Below are 22,202 nucleotides of genomic sequence, written 5' to 3'. Positions count from 1 at the left end.
TAAAATTTCTTTTCTGTAGAACGTTCAGAATTTTTCTTATATTAATTTACGTTGTGAGTTCTAAGAGGAAAGTACAGTACACAGGGTTGCCCTAACTTTCCTGAAACAGGCCTCTCCCACTGTAGTCTTACTTCCACATAACACCTGTTAGCGTCTTCAGAAATGTACGCTTTGGGAAAGGGTTTTTTAAACCTTTATACAAATTTCACATATTATTTTTGGTTCATTGTTATTGGGCTTATGACATTTTGATTTACAGAATTTTGTAATATTCATATGGCCAAATCTATCTATATTTGACTTTATTTCAGTATATACAGAGTTTGTTTCCCCCTAAAATAATATTTCAGGAAGAGGAAAATACCACATATTCTAATGTTAAATGTTGTTTTAAGGAAGCTATAGAATATTTGAGTAAGAAGCAATCGAGTAGTTGGTTATGAAGAGCCCTGGTGGCGCAGTGGTTAAGAGCTCAGCTGCTAACCAAAAAGTCGGCAATACGAATCCACCAGCTGCTCGTTGGAAACTCTATGGGGCAGTTCTGCTCTGCCCTATAGGGTCACTATGAGTTGGAATTTACTCAATGGCAATGAGTTTGACTTTGTTTTGGGTTTAATCTCATATAGTTCTAGCACTTCTTTATAATATTATTGTGAAGTATGTTATATTTTATATTGCTTTTCGAGAGCAAATTTTTCAGTATGTGAGGGAGCTTGAGGGCTTTTGTTTATACACACAGTAAAAACAGTTAGCCACCTTACTTCTGTTTATAGACTCCCCACCTTCAGTTAAAACACCGTTATCGTTTTATGAATCTTGTAAGACTCCTGAAACCATTTTGGAGCAGTGCATTCTGGCATATTGAGAGATCACTAAATGCTGTAAAGTGGTCTCCAGAAAAATTCACTTAGGAAATTGGAACTGAGTTGGGATTCGAGAAATGATTTTGAATAGCTAAGTTGAGTAAGTAGTGGGAATATTTTTATCAATGTGAGCAAGAGTACCAATGTTTATGAGCAACAGAGTGATGTAAAGAAAGCAGCTTTGGAACATTATTCTTGCATTACTGTATTGAATGGAGTTGAAGAGGGATAAAATACCAGAAAAGAATGTTTTGAAAAAGGGGAGAGATACCCTGGGAATGGAATGGAAGGAGCAATTTGGAGAATTTATAGGACTTAGAGATTTTGTATGTGTGTGTGTGTGTGTGAGAGAGAGAGAGAGAAAGAGATACTTGACTGATGAATGGATGGATTGGTGGATGGACAGATGGACAGATAGGTAAGGGATAGCAAGGGAAAGAACCACATGCAAGATGATTCTAAGTCCATCCAGGTCTTGGTAACTGGGAGAGTGAAGGAATGCTAAAACAGAGAAGGTGGAGTGTTCTGAGGGTGTTCCGCATTCTGCATTTTGACTGACCACTGGGTAAGAAATGACAGTGGCTGATGTAATTGGTGATTCATTTGCATATGCTCATGAGCTTGAAGTCCTGGGAAGAGAGGAGCTCTCTGAAGGAGCCTGGATAAAGAAAAGACAGTGAAGTGCCTCAGTGAATCCTCATAGGATGAAGTTGGCTATAAAAGGAGACGAGTTGTTTGAGGAGTAATTTTCTTATTTATCACTATATTACCAGTATTTAGTCCTGTTTTTGCTCTACGCTAACCACATTAAATGTTTGTGGATGAATGAATGGTAAATGAATGAGAAGATGTGGTAGGAAAATTGTCAAGAGTCACAGAAGCCAAGTGAGGAGAATGTGTGCAGGAGATGCTCAGCCATGATCTCAGGGCTGGCTTAGGTGCTGGATTATGTCAGGCATCAAGAAATGCTATTGTCAAATCATGTGTTTAAAATATGAGAGAGCAAAGAGATAGACCCTGAAAAAGAAATTATATATAGCACTGAAGAGATTCCAGGTGACTATTGAAAATATAATTTTGATATAGTACTTGAAACAGAAGCCAGAATTCTTACAGTTAAAATTTGAATGGAGAATTGAGGAAAAGAAGGGAGTGATTGAAGAAGGTTAGTAGCGAAAAGAAGTAGAATAATAATTGACAGAGAAATGGCAGCTGAGAAGTGTTTCAGGGTAAGGAAGCCTAGCAGATATTCTCTTTCAGTTTAATGCAATGCATATGTGCCTGAATATTGCACAAATATGGGGCTTATGAATACAAGTTTAATGAACAGATGGTTTGGCTTTAGTGACAGAATTAGGTGTTTAGATTCGCAAGTATGTTCACAAGCAGGAGAGAAATGATTAGGAATGTATTCATGCAACTTATGAAAACAGGAAAACCAATTCCCCATGTCTGTTCTATCTGTTGTAGGCTAGGCATATCTTCATGTCCAAAAGACATCATATATCTTATTTTAAAACCTACATTTTTTGGAGATGTCTTGTAAACTTTGTATTTGTTAGCATCTTTTATCTTTTATTTTGGTTTTATGATCTTCAAAAACTATTTCAAATATCTACTCTCTCATTCTCTGTTCAATTGAATGATATCCATTCACATTCTTTCTCAACATGGATGCAATGTAAGGAGGCAAAGATTTGAATTTATCCAGCTCGGTAAATGCAGACTTCCGCTTCCCTCCCTGCCCTAAGATTCTGAGTGAGCTCTAGCCACACAATGGCAAGGTAAGCATGTGAGGAAAAAAGTACTTAGGGAACCTAGTCTACAAAGGTCTTATCCAACTTTTGTTTAAATACATTTGCCTGCATCCCTGGGTGTTTGGCACTTAAAAGTGTCCTAACAAATTAGGACATTGCGGCTATAAATCACCACTCCACCTACTTCCTGATCAAAGGTGTACTTCCTGTGGGAAGTAGGTCCTAGTATTTTTCTTTTTCTCAGTTGTGTCATTTGTAGTAGGAGATATTTCGTAGTCATAATGATTCCTAGAAGAAGTCACAATGAGTATATTTATTCCCTGACCAGTCGGTCCTGTCCAAGAGCCTCCTCTGTAAGTTGACTCTTGTGTATCACAAACCGGAGCTTTTCACTTTCACATTGTAGTGGGAATTTAGATTTATCTTGTTGTCACGGATGGTTCCTGATGAGAAGTTAAACTTTGCTTTAGTGGGTTTTCTTCCTCCCTACACCTTTTTGTTTTGTTTTGTTTTTATTTTTAACAGCTTCTATCCTTAAGTGTTCCTATTTTGAACACTCAAAACACTTGATCAGAATTTTGTGTTTTTCTTTCAATAATTTTTCTATTTTTCAACAGTTTTAGATTTATAGAAAATTGTGAAGATAGTACAAAAAAAAAAAAAAAAAAAAACCCCATTACCATGGAGTCTATTCCAACTCATACAACCCTATAGGACAGAGTAGAACTGCCCCATAGAGTTTCTAAGGAGCAGCTGGTGGATTCGAACTGCTAACTTTTTGGTTAGCAGCTGTAGCTCTTAACCACTATGCAACCAGGGCTCCAGAGATAATACAGAGGTCCCATATACCCCACCCCTAGTGTCTCCTAGTATTATTAGCATCTTATATTTGTACACTTGTCACAATTATTGAAGCAGTATTGATTTTATTATTGACTAGAGTCCATTCATTTTTTTTTTTTTCCAGATTTCCTTAGTTTTAATCTGCTATCCTTTTTCTGCCCCAGGATCCCATCCATAACACCGCATCACATTTATTTGCCATGTCTCCGTAGGTTCCCCTTCGATGTGACAGTTTCTCAAATTTTCCTGGTTTTTGATGCGCTTGACAGTTTGGGGGAGGACTGGCCAGTTATTTTGCAGGCTGTCCCTCAGTTGGGATTTATCTGGTGTTTTTCTCAAGATTAGGCTAGGGTACTGGGTTTTTAGGAGGGATACCACAGAGGTAAAGTGCCATTTCTTATCATTTCAGGTGACACACTATCAACATGACTTTTCTCTGCTGATGTTAACTTTGATCACCCGGCTGAGGTGGTGTTTGTCAGGTTTCTCCACTGTAAAGTTACTCACCACCCCTCCCCCCTTTCCGTATTATTCTCTGTGGAAGGAAGTCACTGTGCACTGCCCACACTTACGGTGGAGCTGGGAGATACGTGGTCACCTGTACTTGTCTCAGCCCTGGATCTTCTGATCGGTGCAAAATGCCATTGTCCTGTTAAATCTTGGCATTTTATCAATTATTTTGTTTCCGCTTATTAATTTTGTTGGTTTCATTTTTCCTGCAAATATTAGAGGCACCCACTCAACTGAATTTAGTAACTTGAATAGATTATGACTGTTAACATCTGGCCGCTTGCTTTTCCATTTCTAAAATGATCTCAGTGGGAAATTTGCTTTCCCTCCTTCTACCACGGAAATTGTCTTTTTTGATTCTAGAAACAACAATACATGCTCATTGTAAAGCCATTTAAATCATATAGAAATACATAGAGTCAAAGTATCCCTCACTTGCATTAAATTACTTCCTGAAGATAACCATTTTTAACACACTGGTATATATAGTCTTTCAGAATTTTTAAATGTCTGTATGAGATACACATGACATAGATACAAGATATATAATACAATAGATACAAAACAGTGGGTATATCTAATACAGACTTTTTCCTTTACAACTGGGTTGCAATCTGCCTGCACATCTGTAACATCTGTTCATACGGCACTGGATTGTCCATATGCTGCTCTCTTACGATGGCTGGGAGGTTTCTTTTGCATACAGTCCTTCTGGTGGCCTTCCTTGAGTGTACATTAAATTCTGCATTTAAAAAAATTCCTTCATTTTTGGGGAGTTTGGGAGTATACTGGATGGAGGGATTTGTAATCTATCTGAATTTTAATTAGATGCTTTGGACATATTAACTGTCTGCTGTGTTTTTAATATATGTAAAGTTTTCTTAAAATTTAGTCTCTAGCAATAATCATAAGATGCATTACAATATTTGTCCTGTGTTTTAGGTCAGAAAATTTCCTGGATATTATACACTGTATCATTTTGTATTGTAAGGACAAATGTTAACATCAATATGGTACAATTTGAAACAATACAGTGTATGTCTTTCAAATAGATTAAAGGAAATTATCAAAATCATAGCTTCTAATGACTTTAATTATGGGTCTGAAAATAATTGATCAGATGTTTCTGAGTTCTGAGCAACCTTTCTGAGACATTGAGTAGAATTGGGTGAGGAAAAAAAAACTGGATGATACTAAAAATAAGTACATGTGAATCTTTTTTAAAAATAGAAATAGGAAAAACTGAACAATTTTAATCCTTGAAATACATATTTTTAAGCAGTAAAAGTCCACTACAAAATCTGTACCAAACATACTAGAAAAGGATATTATCACGTTTGGAAACAATTTTAAATCTATACACATGTGACTGACTTCGAATAAAGTAATGAATTTATTCCTACTCCCCTCTTAGCAAATGATAAATGCAAAAAATCCACATCACATGTTTATTTATAAAAAAGGATAATTAATTGTGGATTTCCCAGCATTTACAGTACTATCATGTTTTTATAATTTGATTGAATATTTTAATAGCATATACTGATGAAATTTTTCTGATAATGCCAACGTAAGTGCTATATACTTAGCATTGTAGAAGACATAGTTAGAATTTTAAATAACCCTTATAGGATGAAGAAAGAGAGAAAAACAAAGAAGATGATAATTGATAATGCAAAAGGAAATTATATCTATAGTAGTGCCAGTATGATAGAATAAAATATTTTGAGTAACCTTCATTTTTAAGTACCTGTGAGATACTGCACTTAATCTGCACAGAGACAAAAAAATACATGTGTAAAACCATGTTGTGTCTTCTCCCTGAAGGATGCTGATGTTGATATGTCTCTCTTTTCAAATAATTTTGTTCCTGAAATGCTATATAAAAGCCTGATTTCCCCATTTCTTTGGTTTTTAATTTCAGAACATTTCTTATCTTTATTTCTAATTAGTCTTCAATTAGCAGTGGCTCTCGGCACTTTTTATTTTAAAAGTGCTCTTCCTCCAGTGTCTCACTCAAATTATTATTTCAAAAAATCAATGCTTTGGAAACATTGGGTATATCTGTGTTTGAATGAATTATTTTTTAATATAAATAATCACTGCCCAAGTTATCTAAGTTATTTCTCTGTATTACCTTTTCTTAAAATGGGTGCAGCGGTTATTATCTGAGTAAGAAAGAAAGCCACCTTGTAATCCAGGAAGCAGATGGTGAGTCTCACAGAGGGGATCACAGGGATGAGAACTATAGCCGTGCGTGGAGTGAAATCACCTGGGGGAGGTGGGACAGTAGCTGTGAACTTGAAGGCACAGTTTTATCATCACCTTAATTATTAAAGGAATAGAGGGAATCTTACTTAAAGTAAAGGTGGTTTGTGATTTTAGATGCATTTTATTTTTAGCATTCACTCCATAAATTAAATTACCATGAAGATCCACCATGACTGTATGTTGTTTTATGCTTTAATCTCTTCTTATCTCATTGAAAACTATCAAGTCATTGAGCAGAAGGTGAGAAGTGCAGTATTCTTTCTTTTTAGGGAAGCATCACAAAAGTAGAGTAATAAGATGAAAAGTTGAATAAAATAGAAAATTATGGGTTGTCTGATACTAGAAAGTTCTCAGGTTGGAGAGTAGCGGAACTCACCACAAAAACTGTCTTATTGCCTAAAATCTGATTCCCATGCCTGACATACCATACCAACTTGTTCCAAATATATTGAGACAATCATTAATTTTACCCACCCACCCCCCAAAAAAAAATGAGGCCGTGAGACCAATAAACTGCTTCCTTTGGGGAAATGGGAAACTATTATTTTTTTAGTATCTTTATGTGCCAGGTGCTTTAGCATATAATATCTATGTCACTCTAATCTCCTGAGTTGCCATTTCTTTATCAATAAGATTATGTTATTAATAAGTACATAGAAACTACCTGATTTTATCTTAATAATATTAATTTGTTACTGGCTCGGGTCTCTCCAGTACTATCCAGATATTGGCCACATCAGCTCATGACCACAGTCTGTGACTAACTTGGTAGGAAGTTGTGATCTCAAAGGAAAAAGGAGCAGTATGGAAGTATTAACTCTTCTAGATATAAATGTCCTGCAATATCCAGACAATTATAACAGTACTGACATGTGAATAGGCAGACCAGCAAAATATAACAGAAAGTCCAGAATTAACTTCAGATAAATAGAGTATTGATAATGGTGGCATTTTAAGTCAATGAGGAAAAGATGGGCTATTAATAAATGATATTGAGACAACAGTGTGAATCTGCACTGTACACTACACATAGGACAATTTTGAAATAAATCTAGTGTAATATAATGAAAATAAGTACTAGAACCAAATTTGGGGCAATTCTTTTATAATTTCCAAGTAGGGAAGGCCTTTTAACTATAATATAAAATCTACAAGTCATAGAACAGAAGATGAGTACATTAATTAAAAAAAACTTCTGCTTTACAGAAGATACTGTACGAAAAGTCAAAAGAAAAATGAAACTAGGGAAAAATATTTCGAACTGTTGTCATAGACAAAGAGCTAATATCTCTAATCATAAGAAAATGACTAACAGTGACTAACATCTCTATAGGAAAAAGCAGAGGAAAAATATAAACAGTGCCTGGAAAAGGAAATACATACAACTTTTAAATATTTGAAAAGATCCTCAACCTCATTCATTACAAAATAAATGCAAATTGAAACTTTTAAGAACTAAAACTTAAAACTCCAGTGAGCTACCAGTTTTACAGTACACTGGCAAAAATTCAAAAGTTTGGTAACATGCCCTATTGGCAAGAATATACAGAAACAGGCTCTCTCAAACATTGTTGGTGGGACCGTAGATGGCTACAACTCCTCTGCAGGGCAATTTGGCAGAATTTGTCAAAATTACAAAAGCATTTGCCCATTCACATAGGAAGCAGTTATACTTGGCATCATGAGATTCTCTTGGCACTTTGAGGAATGTAAAATGTTCCACAAGATTATTCATTGTAACCTGGTTTATACCAACAAATGATTGGAAACAACCTAAATGCCCATCAGTAGAGGATCAGTTAATTAAATTATGCTGCATCCATACTGTGAAATACTATGAAGCTATTAAAAAAGAAGAAAAAGCAGGTGGCAGAGGGGAGTGGAAAGAGGGAAGAAGGTGAAATAAAGAAGCTGTTTATATACTGACATGGAAAGATCCCCACACAGTAGTGTGAGATGAAAAAGCAAGGTGTAAAATATGTTAAATTTACATAAGAGGAGCAGAAAGAAAAGAATATACAGTATACTTGTGGCTTGAAAAAGTAAAAGTATTTGTTTAGTTCTCCCAAAGATTAATGAAAAGTTATGAATAGTCCCTACCTAGTTGTGGGAGGGGTGATCTGGGCACAGAGGGAACAGTGGTTGGAGGGAGATTAACAGTATGCATTATTAGAGTTTCTGCTGTTCAAAATATGTGACTATATTGTTTATTCAGCTAGTTAAGCAGTATTTTTAAAAAAGTAATGTAAGAAACAACCGTAGAGAAAAAATATTCAATTGAAATTTTTTAACCTTCCTCATCCTTACATTCAATAGCATAAACTTACACTTTTTGTGTTAATAGGCAGTAAGTTAGTGTATAGTACTGACTAATAATTTTACTGAGTTCTGAAAGACCTTATGGGCTTCTATTTATTATTTAAAATCTATCATCTTTGACCTAAATGTGAAAATAATTTATTTAATTACATAGTTGTTGTTTATTTGTTTTAAGAAGCCCTAAAATTAATGGTCAGATCATATCTCTGGTCCTTTTTTTTCATCCATAAACATTTTAATATCTATTTCCAAAAGGTAAGAACTCTTTAAAAAAAACAAACCTTAAAACCATTTATATACTTTATAATTCCTCAAAATCATCAAATATTTACAAGTGTTCACATTTTTCTGATTGTCTCATAATTGTTCTTTTTAACAGTTTATTTAAATCAGGATCCAGATTAGGTCTCATATTACAATTGATCGATATGTCCTTTAAATCCCCTTTGATCTATAGAGTCTCTCTCCGTCTTATTTTTGTAAATTTTTTTTATTGTACTTCAGGTGAAAGTTCACAGAACAAATAGTTTCTCATGAAACAGTAGTACACATACTGTTTTATGACATTGGTCAACAACCCCATGACATCTCTGGTCCTTTTGTTAACTGACATCTATGTAAGCTGCCTCAAGATATTTAGCGTGTTATAGTCCCAAGTTTACTTTGAAAATTGTTCATGATTTAGAATACCTTTCCCATTAAAACAGTACACATATGTTACAATTCCAGGCAAGTCCTGTAAGAATCGTTAGTCCAGTGAGAAATCTAAAGTCTTGTGCTGAGGAATCTAGCTTCCAAAGCTTAACAGTGTTACCACCTTACAATATTAAGAATAACCTCTGCCTACTAGTCTTTGCAAGTGGTTTTTCCTCAACTGAAAGCCATTGTTGGTCGTTTCTGTAATGTATGGATAGGATAGTAGAGTTTAGAAGAATGAGGGTCAGAGTTTGGGATTTTGAAGAGGCATTAGTATAGCCACTGCAGCTTTGTTATGATTACTGTTTGCATGATATATTTTTTACATCCTATTACTGTCAACCTATTTGTATCTTTTAATTTAAAGTGTGTCTTTTGGAAATAGCATTTTGTTGTATCTTTGTTGTTGTTTGTAATACAAATGGCAGTCACTGCTTTTTGATTGGATTCTTTGATACATTTATATTTACTGATATTGATTTACTTGGGTTTATGTCTGCCGTTTTACCTTATGTTATTGCTATGTCTCTTCCCTTTTTATTCCTTTAATTCTTCATTAATGCTTTCTTTTGCATTAAGTTAATCTTTACTTGTATAACATTTTAAATCCTTTAATGATTTTTTCACTATATTTAAAATTTTCGTAGTGGTTTCTCTAGGTCTTACAATATACATCTTAAGTTATCAGAATCAACTTCAAGTTTATACTAATCTAATTCCATTGAGAGATAGAAACATTACTGTATAGCTCTATTCCCTCCTCCCACTTAATATTAATACAATTGTGTTGGTGTTCCTGTATCCATGATGAGTCATTTTTCTATTGATGCTTTCAAGACTTTGTTTTTGTCTTAAGCATTTTACTCTGATACATCTGAGTATGGATCCCTTTGTATTTACAGTATTTTTACACAAATAACACATCTTCTATGTTTGTTTTGCCAACTGTGCCCTCTTCCCACGAGGTATTTTCGTAAGCATGCTATGCTAATTTTTTTTGCAGTAATATCTAGTGAATTTTTATTTTAGTTACTGTATTTTCAACACCTGAAATTACACCTTTTAAAATAATTTTTATCTCTTTATTGATATTCTCTACTTGATGAGACTTTGTCGTCATATGTTTCTTTATTTCTTTAAGCATGTTTTCCTGTAATTCTTTGGACACATTTATAACAGCAGCTTTGAAGTCTTTGTCTGACAAATTTAACACCTGGGTCCTCTCACAGGCAGTCTCTGCTACCTGCTTTTCCCTGTGCGTGGACTACACTTTTCTGTTTGTTTGAGTGTCTCATAATTCTTGTAGAAAATGGGACATTTCAGATATTCTGTTGTAGCAACCTTGGATGCTGACATGCTCTCCACCTTTCCCGTGGGGGTTGTTAGTTTCATTTTTGCTTGTTTATGTATTTATTTATTTATTGGGTGATGTTGCTGGATTATTTTAGTGAAGTCTCTTTCCCCTTAAGTTTGAAGCTTCTGAGGTTGCTCTTTAGAGGACTGAGCCTTGGGCATGCACACAGTCACTCTGGATAACAGTGATTTTAGTAGGGCTCTCTTTGCTGATCTCTTCCTTTGTCTCTCTGTTGATACATGAGTATTAGCTACCACAGCCCAGAAATGACAGATATCAGATAGACTAATGGCCCCAGCCTAACTGAGTTAGGCTTAGGAAAGTATGAAACTTTTTTACTTGGTAATGACGATCTGTCTCTTCCAGCTGTAATCTTAAACTTAAATGAGTGGGGTACAGGAATAGGATCAAGGAAGGGGAGAGTTTCTGTGGACCTCTGAGCCATTTAAACCTAAAAGCTGTGTATTTTGAGTGAATCTGAGATTGGAGAGAGTATACTCTTTATCTTTTTTCCTTTTTCATCATATATCCTTGAAAGTTATTCTGTACTATAGTGGTTTGTGTCTTTAGCTAAAAATTCAATGTCACACTGAAGACATTATTCAACCACCCACTCCTAATCATTGTGTGCCATGTTGGCTTCACTGACGATGCTGATATAACCCTGTTTGAAATATTGTCTTAGAGCATCCTTATTTCTCCTTTATTTCCTGTTTTGAGTTAGTCCCACATCAATTTCCCATTTCAATTACTTGTCTGTTATATTTGTGGGCTGAATGTCATCCAGAATTACTTAGCAGAAGGTCCTATCTTTTATTTTTCACTGAATCTTGTGACATAGCTAGACATGTTCAGCTGTATCTTACATGATATTGTCATGTGTATACAATTAACTTTGCCTCTACTTTAAGCCACATTGACATAACATATTATGGAAACCCTGGTGGCGTAGTGGTTAAGAGTATATTATACCTTTTATTTTTCCATCTTAGAGTAGTTTGATGTTTTACTTTGATTTTGTAAATGGAAAAGGTCCTGTTTTGTCATAGCCTTTTAAAAGGTTTTTAAAAAAACCTGTTGCCATCTAGTCGATTTTGACTCATAGCGACCCTATAGGAGAGAGTAGAACTGCCCCGTAGAGTTTCCAAGGAGCGGCTGGTGGATTTGAACTGCTGCCTTTTTAGTTAGCAGGTGCGCTCTTAACCATTACGCCACCAAGGCTTCTTTAAAAAGTTTTATGTAGCATAAATTAGATCTAGAAGAATAGCTTGAAATAGAAAATGCAGAAAAACACCATTATCCATGAAAATATATGAAATATATCATTGCCATTATAGACAACCATTGCCTATTTTTTCATGTTTCCACGTTTGTTTTTTTCTTATGTGTGTGCATAAAACATATAAATATATATACATATATAGTATAGACATAAAATATATAAAAATGGGATATATAAATAGCATAGGTAAAATATAATACATAAAGTACAAATACACACACATGTATATATTGTATATTTAAAACATAGGATTTATTTTTAAAAGATAGGATATTTTAAGACCTTAAAAAATGTGTGTATGTATTTATATACATATGTGTATAATGGTCGTTTATACCTTTTAAACATCTCAAGTTCCACACCATTTATTTCTTGTTTTATCTTATGTTTTTAAATCAAAAGAAGCTTCTCTCCTTTACCTTTATCTCCTCACCCCTCCCTCACATGCACACACCTTGCTTGCCTCAGTAACAGTCTGTTGAGTGTTAGATTCTATATGTTGTTTAGGTTTCATGAGATTTGACTTCCTTTTGTCAAAGATATACCCCCCTGAAAACAAAATATTTTATTTTGTTTTCAAACTCATCTCTTTCTTCCTTCACTGAATGTTAGAATTCTTTGCTTATCCCCTCCCCCTTTAAGTGTGTATCATACATTTAAAATGTGTGTACCTCGGTAATCTTATTTTCTTCATTTGTAGGTGATTGTCTCTGATGACTCCTAATGCCTAGCATTTTCCATAAGGAAATGATATAGGTGGTGCACAGAATTGACAGTCTTAATAAACAGTACTAATCAACTACAGTAGTAGCTTTTTGTTTTTACTCTCTAACATCAGTAAACAATGGTGAATTTAGGGGGCGACTGTAATACTGTTGAGAATAAATTGGAGATCTGTGGAATTAAAGGGGTAATTTGGAACAGTCCACCCAACCGATTGGGGGATTCAAAAAATGCTCCTCTGCCTTTTAATTATCACAAAAGTAGACATTTCATTTGTATCATGTACTTTAGATGTTTTCTTATGTTGCTTCTGTCAACATGCTGCAGAAATATTGTTCTAAGGATATTTATACGTTCAAGAGACTCTGCAATCTTACCCTTCTCTAGGATTATACTGGTATGTTTGATATGTAAATACCTTAAATTAGGAGGGCTGTGGTGTACTTGTGACTCATAGCAACACTACAAGTCAGAATCAGCTCGACAGCAAAGGATTAGGTTTTTTTTGAGGGGGGGTGTACTCAGGAGTCCCTCAATGGTGCAATTAAGTGCTGGACTAACTGAAAGGTTGGCAGTTCAAATGTACCCAGAGGTGCCATTTTCTGCAACTTGGCTTGTTGAGATGGTCCTTCTCCATACCACTCTTGTAATGACTAAATAGAGAACATATTTACCGTATTTTTTCATAAATAACGTGCTCACATAAATAACATGCCCATACATAACACACAGAAATGATGCAGTTAAGTAAAACACATCTGGCATAGCGCACCCATGCATGTACCACATGTCTCGTGACATTTCCAGAAATGAATTTTGACCTCATTCACCCATCCTCCCATAATACAGGTAAATTATGTTGTTCTTTTCATTTTCTTTTATTCTGTTCATTTTCTTTAATCTCCTGCTTATGTGTATAAAATGTTACTTTTGATCATAATTGTATAATAAAGGTATAAGTCATGGTCCAGGAGTCATGGATTGAGTTTAGAAGGCCCCTGGTAATTGGAAAATAAACAATCAAAACTGTGCTTTTGCTTATTTTATATTGGTAATTATAGCGCAGTAGCTCAACAATTGAATGCAAAAACCTTATCAGATCGTCTTAAGTGAAACCATTAAGTTCTGTTGGGCCTGCTTATTTCATAGTTTAATTATATCTTAGTGTCCATTGAAGTCAGTAACATGTAAAATAAAATTGGCATTAGCGTGCTTGTGAAAATAACACGTGGCGGGGCATTGCGCGGTTGACAAAAAACATATAACGTATGCATTATTTGCAAAAATACAGGACTGAGTCTTTGAAGTTCTAATGTTATTTGTTGCCTTTACAAGCTAGTTTAAATTGTTGGGATGTAACCATTTTCTCTTTTCTTGACCAATATTTCTCAGGGCGTATTTTCTGAAGCTCGGAAGAAAGGCCTGGCAATCTATTTCCGAGAAATCAGCCATTGCAAACCCTGTGGAGCACAGTTCTACTCTGACACATGTAGGGTCACCATTAGGTGAAGTTGATTTGACAGCAACTGGTTTAATCTCTGAAAAATAAGCAGCAGAATGTTATTGCATATATTATATACAAAAATAATTCCAATTAGAAGTATTTAGGAAATGCTGACCTACTTGAAGTTTCTTCTTAGAGCCTTTAATATTCTGATGTGCACTGTGAAGTGCCTTTGATATCGACCATTTCCCAACCCTATTTGGTACTGGATCCCTTTCTTTGTAGAATATTTTGCAGGAATTTGTTCTTCAGTATTGCCATTGTGAAATGGTGTTGAAGATCCTGCTCTGTCTTCTTCTGGCATTTAATTTTGCTTTGTAGGTAATCTGCAGCAAGTATGATTTTTTTGTTTCTTTAGATAACACCCCACCCCTGCTTGAATTTGTGTAGGGCCCTTTTTACTCTCCTTCTAGGAATGACACAAGCAACAGAAAACAACTATGTGTATGTGTTTTGTAACAGGTCTAGGTGTGCAGTCTCCAACAGGAAGGTACTGATGGGGATGAGGGAGCAGGCAGAACAGTTTGCTTCAAAAGGCAGTGTCCCCAGAACTCCTGGTGTGCTGCTTCCTCAGACCTTGCATTCCTGCGTCTGCAGGAAGTAGACAGAGCACACTTCTGTTTTCAGGGACCATTTGGCACAGGATAGGTGGACCCTTGATTGCATTGCTCAGTCCATCAGTCTAAAAACCTACACCACCACAGAAAACTCACTGACAGCAGATTGCCCAGATATTGGGCGAGCTGGGCTGGGGTAAAAGGAAGGCTGTTTCTAACTAACTCCCTTTCTTTCTTCAGGTTCCTTAGCGCCTCACTTAGAACAGCTAGTTTGACTGAATTTAAACACCGAAGCTTCATTGTTCCCTTCGTGTTCTAAATTCACTGGAGGTGACGACAGTCTGTTTTCCTTTTGTCTCTTTCTCAATGGTGATAGGTGTGTTCTCAGAGATTAATGAAACACCTTCGGTGCCCTCAAGTGGTACCAGGATAATTTGAAATTAAAATAATAGAACCTGGGATTTTGTATTTCTGGTTCTCTGTAGAGTTGAATTGCTGAGGTAAAAGACCAGCTTAAAAATGAGCACCGGGGTAATGAAAGTTACTGGCCTCATAGGGCTCATGTATTGTATAAGTTGATTATTATATGAGAATAGTAGCTTAGAAGAGTAGTAACTTAGGATAGTAGCTGACATATCCTGAGCCCTACAGAAGTGTTAGCAAAGATCATTGTTTGTGATATAATGTTATTGATTTGACCTTAATTCTGTTTGCTTTTCCTTCTTACTTGTAGGTCAAACTGTGCTGAAAATATCCGCAAACACATTTTACATACCGGCAAGCATGAGGGAGTCAAGATGTACAACTGCCCCAAGTGTGACTATGGGACAAATGTCCCTGTAGAGTTCCGGAACCACTTGAAAGAACAGCATCCTGATATTGAAAACCCAGACCTGGCGTACTTGCATGCTGGTAAGGGTCTGAAACTATTATAACTCTTGTTCTTTTTTAAATGGGTTTCATTTGCTTGATGACAGTAGTTACAATGTAGTTTGTACATTACTATCATTTATTTTACTGCAGTAGAGTATCTAATAGTTACCTGCTTCAGGATTTATAAAAAAAGGTACTATGTTCTAGTCTTATCCCACTTAAGTATGAAAACAGGTCTTTTCAGTTACATTTTATCAAATGCAGATGTCACAAAATAATCATCCTAGGGCAACAAAGTTAATAATAGCGGATAATCAAAACACAGTTGAACTAAAATGACAGCAGTTGTCTGAGCTTCCTGTTTTGACTGTTTGCTCAGATTTGTAATAAATATCTTGAAAGGAAAAGAATGTGACAAGAGTGAGTGGGACCACTGTGTTTGGGCACCATAGTGCTGTTGTCCTGCCAGCAGTCAGGAGGCACCCAGGGGCTGGGGCGGTGCCAGCGATGAGGTTTCTGCTGGGATTATTCTGGCCTTGCTCAGCCAGAGGTCAGAGACTGTGGAAGGAGCGGAGAGTCGCAAAGTTCAGGGTTCAGCCAATCTATTTCTGTAGCCCACCTTTATCTTTCATTAGCAAGTATTCATAGAGTGTTGAATTCTTCATGCAGAGAACAACAAAATGATGGGTTATATGTTTGGGCACCTATTTGGGGAAGTACTTACTCTGAAGTAAATTTAGAGAAAGATTCCATGATTTAGCCCAAGTAGTACAATATTTAAATTATATCAGTTGATACAGAGGTAGAAAATGCTTCTATCTTTTCTAAAGGTTTCTTTAGAAAACACGTTTTCTAGAGGTGTTCTGTTTTCATGAGAAATTAAGAATTAAACGCTGGTAGTCTTTTCCATAATTGCCTTTATTTTTCTGCTGTCATACTTTTAAAAGATGATGTTGACATTGATATGATTTTTATCAGTTCTTATGTATTAAAATTTAACCATTTAAAATTTACATCAGATCATTACCTGTACAGGATGATGGAGCATTAATCTATCATACTTGATTCACAAGTTGAGATTTTTGTATTTTTCTTTAATCAATTTTTTAATTCTTTCTAACATGTATTATTGAGCTACATTCTATAGCAATTCTTTCTTGGCCAGTTATAAAGAATAAGAATATGAAAGTGTGGCTTTTACCAAACCCCAAGTACTTTTTCTTTCTAATGACTCATAGTGACCCTGTAGGACAGAATAGAACTGCCCCACAGGGTTGCCAAGTCTGTAATCTTTAAGGAAGCAGACTACCACATTGTTCTCCCACAGAGCGGCTGGTGGGTTTGAACTGCCAACCTTTGGTTTAGCAACCAAGCGCTTAACCACTGCTCCACCGGGGCTCCTTAGTTATAAAGAATATGAATATGAAAGTGAGACTCTTAACAAAACCCCAAATCCTTTGTCTTTCTAGTGGTAACTAATTCAGCACCATTTTAACGTATACTTAACTGATTCGTTAATTCTCTGCAAATGCATCACTTTATAGTTAGGCAGATTCAATTTCATATTCCGCGTCTGAGCCCATTACTTAATCGATTGCAGGTAAGGTAAAACAGCTATAGCCTTTTATATCTTAACTGTTCCCTCTCATTTAGTGGCATATTCAGATTTCCTAACTGGAAAGGTTTACTGAATCATTAATTAAAAGCATTAATATTCTGTTACGTTGAGCCTTGTAGGATTTACTCTTTTCCCAAAGTCCTGAAGCTATCCTGGCCCTCTATTTTTAACCCAGTTCCTTTTATCCCCTTTTATTAGTTGGATGCCCTGACACATGTCATGACATTTTGTACAATAATTCATTTTATGAAAAGGTCCAAAAATCTCAGAAAATCCTGACAGTGTCTCATTGGTTCTCCCTTACATAAACCAATTATTACTTCAACCTAAAAAGGAATGAACTTTTTTCTGACATGATTGCCTTTGGTAAATCCGTGCTGACTCACACCTATTAAATTGTACTTCTCCAAATGTATCATTAAGCTCATCCATAAGTATCATCTCAAATTTATTTCCTAATATAGATGTTAGACTTACAGGTCTATAATTTGCAGCCTCTCCCCTCTTTCTTTTTCACCTTCAGACTGGATCCCTCGTTTTCCAGTCTCCCAGCACCTCACCACTAACAAAAGACTTCCTAAAATAATTAACAGTCCAACAATTTGATTCTTTAACCTCATACATCATCCATGGACTAATTCGCTATTTTTCTTTTCTGCTGCTGAATGTCTTTGTTCCTTTCAAACTCCTGTCTAAATACTCTGGAGCTGCATCCTCGGGTCTATTATACCACGATAAATTTGATATTTTGGTAACTGGCCTTTCTCTTCTTATCTTCACTCCTGTTTGAGATCCTAAGTTTAGAACTATCTTATATACTTTGTATTCAATAGGTGAATAATGGCAAAACAGTATTTCTCATGAACCTACTTTTTTCAATAATAATTGGTATCCAGGATAATCACATTAGTGGATGTTTATCAGAAAATAAGCTATTGACTAATTCCAAGTTAAGCAGACTCTTTTCAGTTCATCACCATTTATCTTTTATTGAATATTATAGTGACGTAGATTTGTTCAATACCTTCAGATGATATATTCTTAAATATTTTAAAATTTATTCTGTTTAAGAATAAATACATTCTCTCTAACCTTTCTTCACCATTTCTAAAAAATTTCTTTTGTCTGCTTAATAGTATGGAACAGTGTTAAAGAAATAAAGAATCTCAGACAACTCTGTTTGTCCATCTGGCCCATCCTTCTTGTACTTCCTCCTGTAGGAGGGCAGTCATTATTTTTCTAGAATAATCCAGATTGTGTTCATGTTTGGTTTCCTATTTTACATGGTTACTAAGTAGTACTGAAGAGCGCCGTTGTTTTATAGTATCACATCTTACCTTTTCCATTACAAGGAAGGGTGTTAACAGTGCCTGGGCCAAACTTTTCAGTAGATCACTAAATACTCAAAACAAATCTTTTTTGTAGATATTGTTCCCAATTTAATGATTTTTGAAAATAGGTCTTCAAGAGATTAAGTTGTGTGAAGATAACGTTACTCCAGTGTGTCAGATTCAAACCCATGCCTGTGTGCAGAAGTTTTCCTATTACGTGATCCCGCACAGGCAAGAGCTTTTAAAAAGCCGGCATCTATAGGATAATGAAATTCTTATCATGGAAACCTTAAAAATTTGAGGTTTTAAGATTTCAAATAATCTGAAAACATGTATTAGGAAGTGTTGCGGTTGTTAGGTGCCACTGAATCAATTTTGACTCATTAACAACCCCATGTAATGGAGTAGAACTGCCCTGTAGGGTTTCCTAGGCTATAATCTTTATGGGAGCAAATCACCAGGTCTTTCTCCTACAGAACCACTGGGTGGGTTTGAACAGCCAACCTTTTGGTTAGCAGTCCAGTGTTTCACCATTGCACCACCAGGGCCCCTGTATTAGGAAGTAGCATGGTGTGATAGAATAAAAATACCACTGTGTAAAATTTTTTCACGGCTGTACCCCTACTGCCTAGTACAGAGCCTGGTGCACAGATGATCGGAAGAACAGACGGATGAGTGGGTGAGTGCATGGGTAGATGGTATCAAATGAATGAGGTTATAGCGTTCTGACTTCGTCGTTGACATGTGACTTCGAGCAAATCGTTCAACTACTCTGTGTCTGTTTCCTCAATTGCAGAATGAGTAACAGTATCTAGTTTTTTTTTCAGACATGAAGTTCTAATCAGATAATGCGTATGAAAGTGCACTGTAAGTTGTAGAACAATACTGAGATTGTCTCTGAAAAAAAGGTACTGAGTTTTGTTATTGCTGTTTTAATAGTAGGAAAGTAGAATGAAAGGACTGTAATGATTTTTTTGTATTGATATCAAATTGTTATTAATAGTAATGGATCTCATAGCTATATATGTTTATATGTATTAGTGTTCATACATACACTATCATGACAGTCTGAGCATATATCCAAATTTAGGCCTACAGAAGGCCAATATAGTCTTTTTTTTTTTTTAAGAATAGAAATTTATCACTTAAATATGTATCTATTAGAAATATTTCTATTCTTTTTATGTTATCTAAGGAGCCCTGGTGGTGCAGTGGTTGAGTGCTCGGCTGCTAACCAAAAGGTGGGCAGTTCGAACCCATCAGCCGCTCCATGGGAGAAAGATGTGGCATTCTGCTTATGTAAAGATTTACAGCCTTGGAAACCCTATGGGGGCAGTTCTGCTCTGTCCTACAGGTTATTATGAGTCAAAAACAACTTGATGGCAGTGTTTGATTTTGGTTTGGTATGTTATCTACCATACTCCGTGTTTTTAAAACTAATTTTAAAACAAATACCGTTCTGAAGTAACATCCTTCCTAGTAGATACGTTAATGCTCGGTGAAGTCCTTAATGGCATTCACAACGTTTAAAATACAGTCAGAGTACACAATTAAAATACAGGTTTTGTTAGTAACACAAACAGGGTGAGCTGAAGATATCTGAATTAATAGGAATCTGTTTAATCAATGATTGGAGATGGATCCCAGGGCCATAGATCACTCAGACTCATCCCCTAGCTATGTGATCTTAAAGAAAGGTTTTAGTTATATTTAATGTTTTTCTAGAATAAAATACATCCTCTTCTTTCTTGGGAGGACTGGCAAGGTATAATTAGGTATATAATTAGAGCCACATTAGAACTTTACTTTAAGCTTCTTTCCTTGCCGCCACAAGGTTATATGGGCACAGGACAGTATGATTACCTCATCAGCAGCAAAATTGTGATCTTATCTGGACTAAGATTTGCAGCATTCATGAACTGAGTTTTGAAAGTTAAAATAGTCAAAAAGAAACAAAATTGTGATCTTATCCCCCTGACAACTTCCTTTATCAAAATTTAAAGGGAAAAAAAATTGATTGTGGAAAGTATAGTGGTGGCAGTATGATTTATCAGACAGTTGAGGTGGCTTTTACTCTTACATAGACCTTTTATCAACTGTTTAATGCAATATAATTTATATGTTTCACTAATTTACACATATATTTTGACCCCAACTAAAATGCAGGTTTGTATGAGGGAAACAGAGTAGGTGCTGACGAGTCTTGCTACTGACACCACAGAACAGGTTACTGTTTTGAAGCCATTTAGTGAAGAAAAGCATTCCCAGTTTTTCAAATTATAAGGGAAATTTACTGTTTAATATAGCTTTGAAATGTAGTTCAGATGATGTAATAATGCACATTTTTACTCTTTTGGAACTTGTTTATTTCTGTTTTCAGTGAGTAAAATTTTCACAGCACCTTTTCCTTGTTTAAGTTTTTATTTTGAAATAATTTTGTGGTACAGCTTCTTTGGAAAACAGACTGACAGTTTCTCAGAAACTTAAACAGAGGTACCATATATCCCAGCAATTCCACATCTAGGTGTTACCCAAGAAATTGAATGGTCCACACAAAAAATTATGATGAATGTTCATAGTAGCATTATTCATAATAGCTCCGAAGTGGAAATAACCCAAATGCCCATGAACTCATGAATAGATAAACAAAATATGGTGTATCTATACAATAAAATATTATTTGTACATAAAAAGTAATGAAGTACTAATACCCGTATAATATGGCTGAATCTTGAAGACATGCAAGTGTAAGAAGACAGACCACTTAGGAAACGTCCAGAATAGGTGAATCTGTAGAGATAGAAAGTAGATTAGTGGTTTCCAGGATCTGGTGGGGAGAGAAAAACAGGTATTGCTAGTGGGTTTGGGGTTTCTGTTGGCAGTGATAAAATGTTCTCAAATTAAATAGCGGTGATGGTTGCACAACTTTTTGAATATACTAAAACTCCTGGATTGTAAATTTAAAAGGTTGAAATTTATGGTATATGAATTATGACTCAATAAAACTGTTGTTAAAAGAAAAAAGAAAGCTACAGCTTTGAGTTCATGTTGATACCTCTGATTCCAGTTCAACACTACTGGTCTCATTCCAACGTTCCCCCTTATTAGTAACATCTTTCTTCCAACCATAGCAATTTTAGTTCTCACTATCTACAATGTAGTTACTTATTTTTTCAACCCAAATATACACACAGAGTAGTTTCGAAGTTGCTAACCAAAGACTCCATGACAAAAAAATTTACTAAGTATAGTATTTGTAAACAGTTCTTTCTGTCTTTAACCTAAAGTATTCTTTTCCAAAGTTATGTAGGTAATTTCTTTTCTTCTACACTGCTTTCAAGGTGGTTATATTAACCATTTTAATACTGTTAGCTTCATATATTGCAGTTTACATTTCAACTTGAGTTCCCCACACATCCTAGATAATCTTTTAAAAATTTATATGCAGTTAATTTATTTTGTATAATTCTATGGATTTGACAAAGGCATCAAGTCATGTATCTACCACCATAGTCATGATGCTGAATGGTTCTATCCCTTAACAGTTCCGTGAAACCCTCTTTCCAGCCCCATCCCCTGACCACCACTGATCTGTTTTCTGGTCCTATAGTTTTGCCTTTAGAGACACCATATAAGTGGAATCATACTATATGTTGGGTCTGGCTTCTTTCATTTAGGAAAAATGGAGTTAAAATTCCCTG

The 22,202-nt window shown here is 35.4% G+C and overlaps 1 protein-coding gene across 2 annotated transcripts in view; it reads left to right on the top strand.

Annotated features, from left to right (window-relative positions):
• ZNF407 (zinc finger protein 407) overlaps positions 1-22,202 on the top strand; it is a 480,440-nt gene that overhangs the window by 321,408 nt on the left and 136,830 nt on the right. For both annotated transcript variants that reach the window (XM_004387311.2, XM_023741561.1), the window contains exon 8: positions 15,413-15,591. In XM_004387311.2, the coding sequence (XP_004387368.1) occupies positions 15,413-15,591 (179 nt within the window). The remainder of the gene's footprint in view (positions 1-15,412; positions 15,592-22,202) is intronic.

This window comes from Trichechus manatus, unplaced genomic scaffold, assembly GCF_000243295.1.
Source record: "Trichechus manatus latirostris isolate Lorelei unplaced genomic scaffold, TriManLat1.0 scaffold00183, whole genome shotgun sequence".
In the NCBI taxonomy this organism is placed as follows: domain Eukaryota; kingdom Metazoa; phylum Chordata; class Mammalia; order Sirenia; family Trichechidae; genus Trichechus; species Trichechus manatus.
Note: the sequence above shows the minus strand (reverse complement) of the source record. Positions and strands in the feature narration are given on the sequence as shown.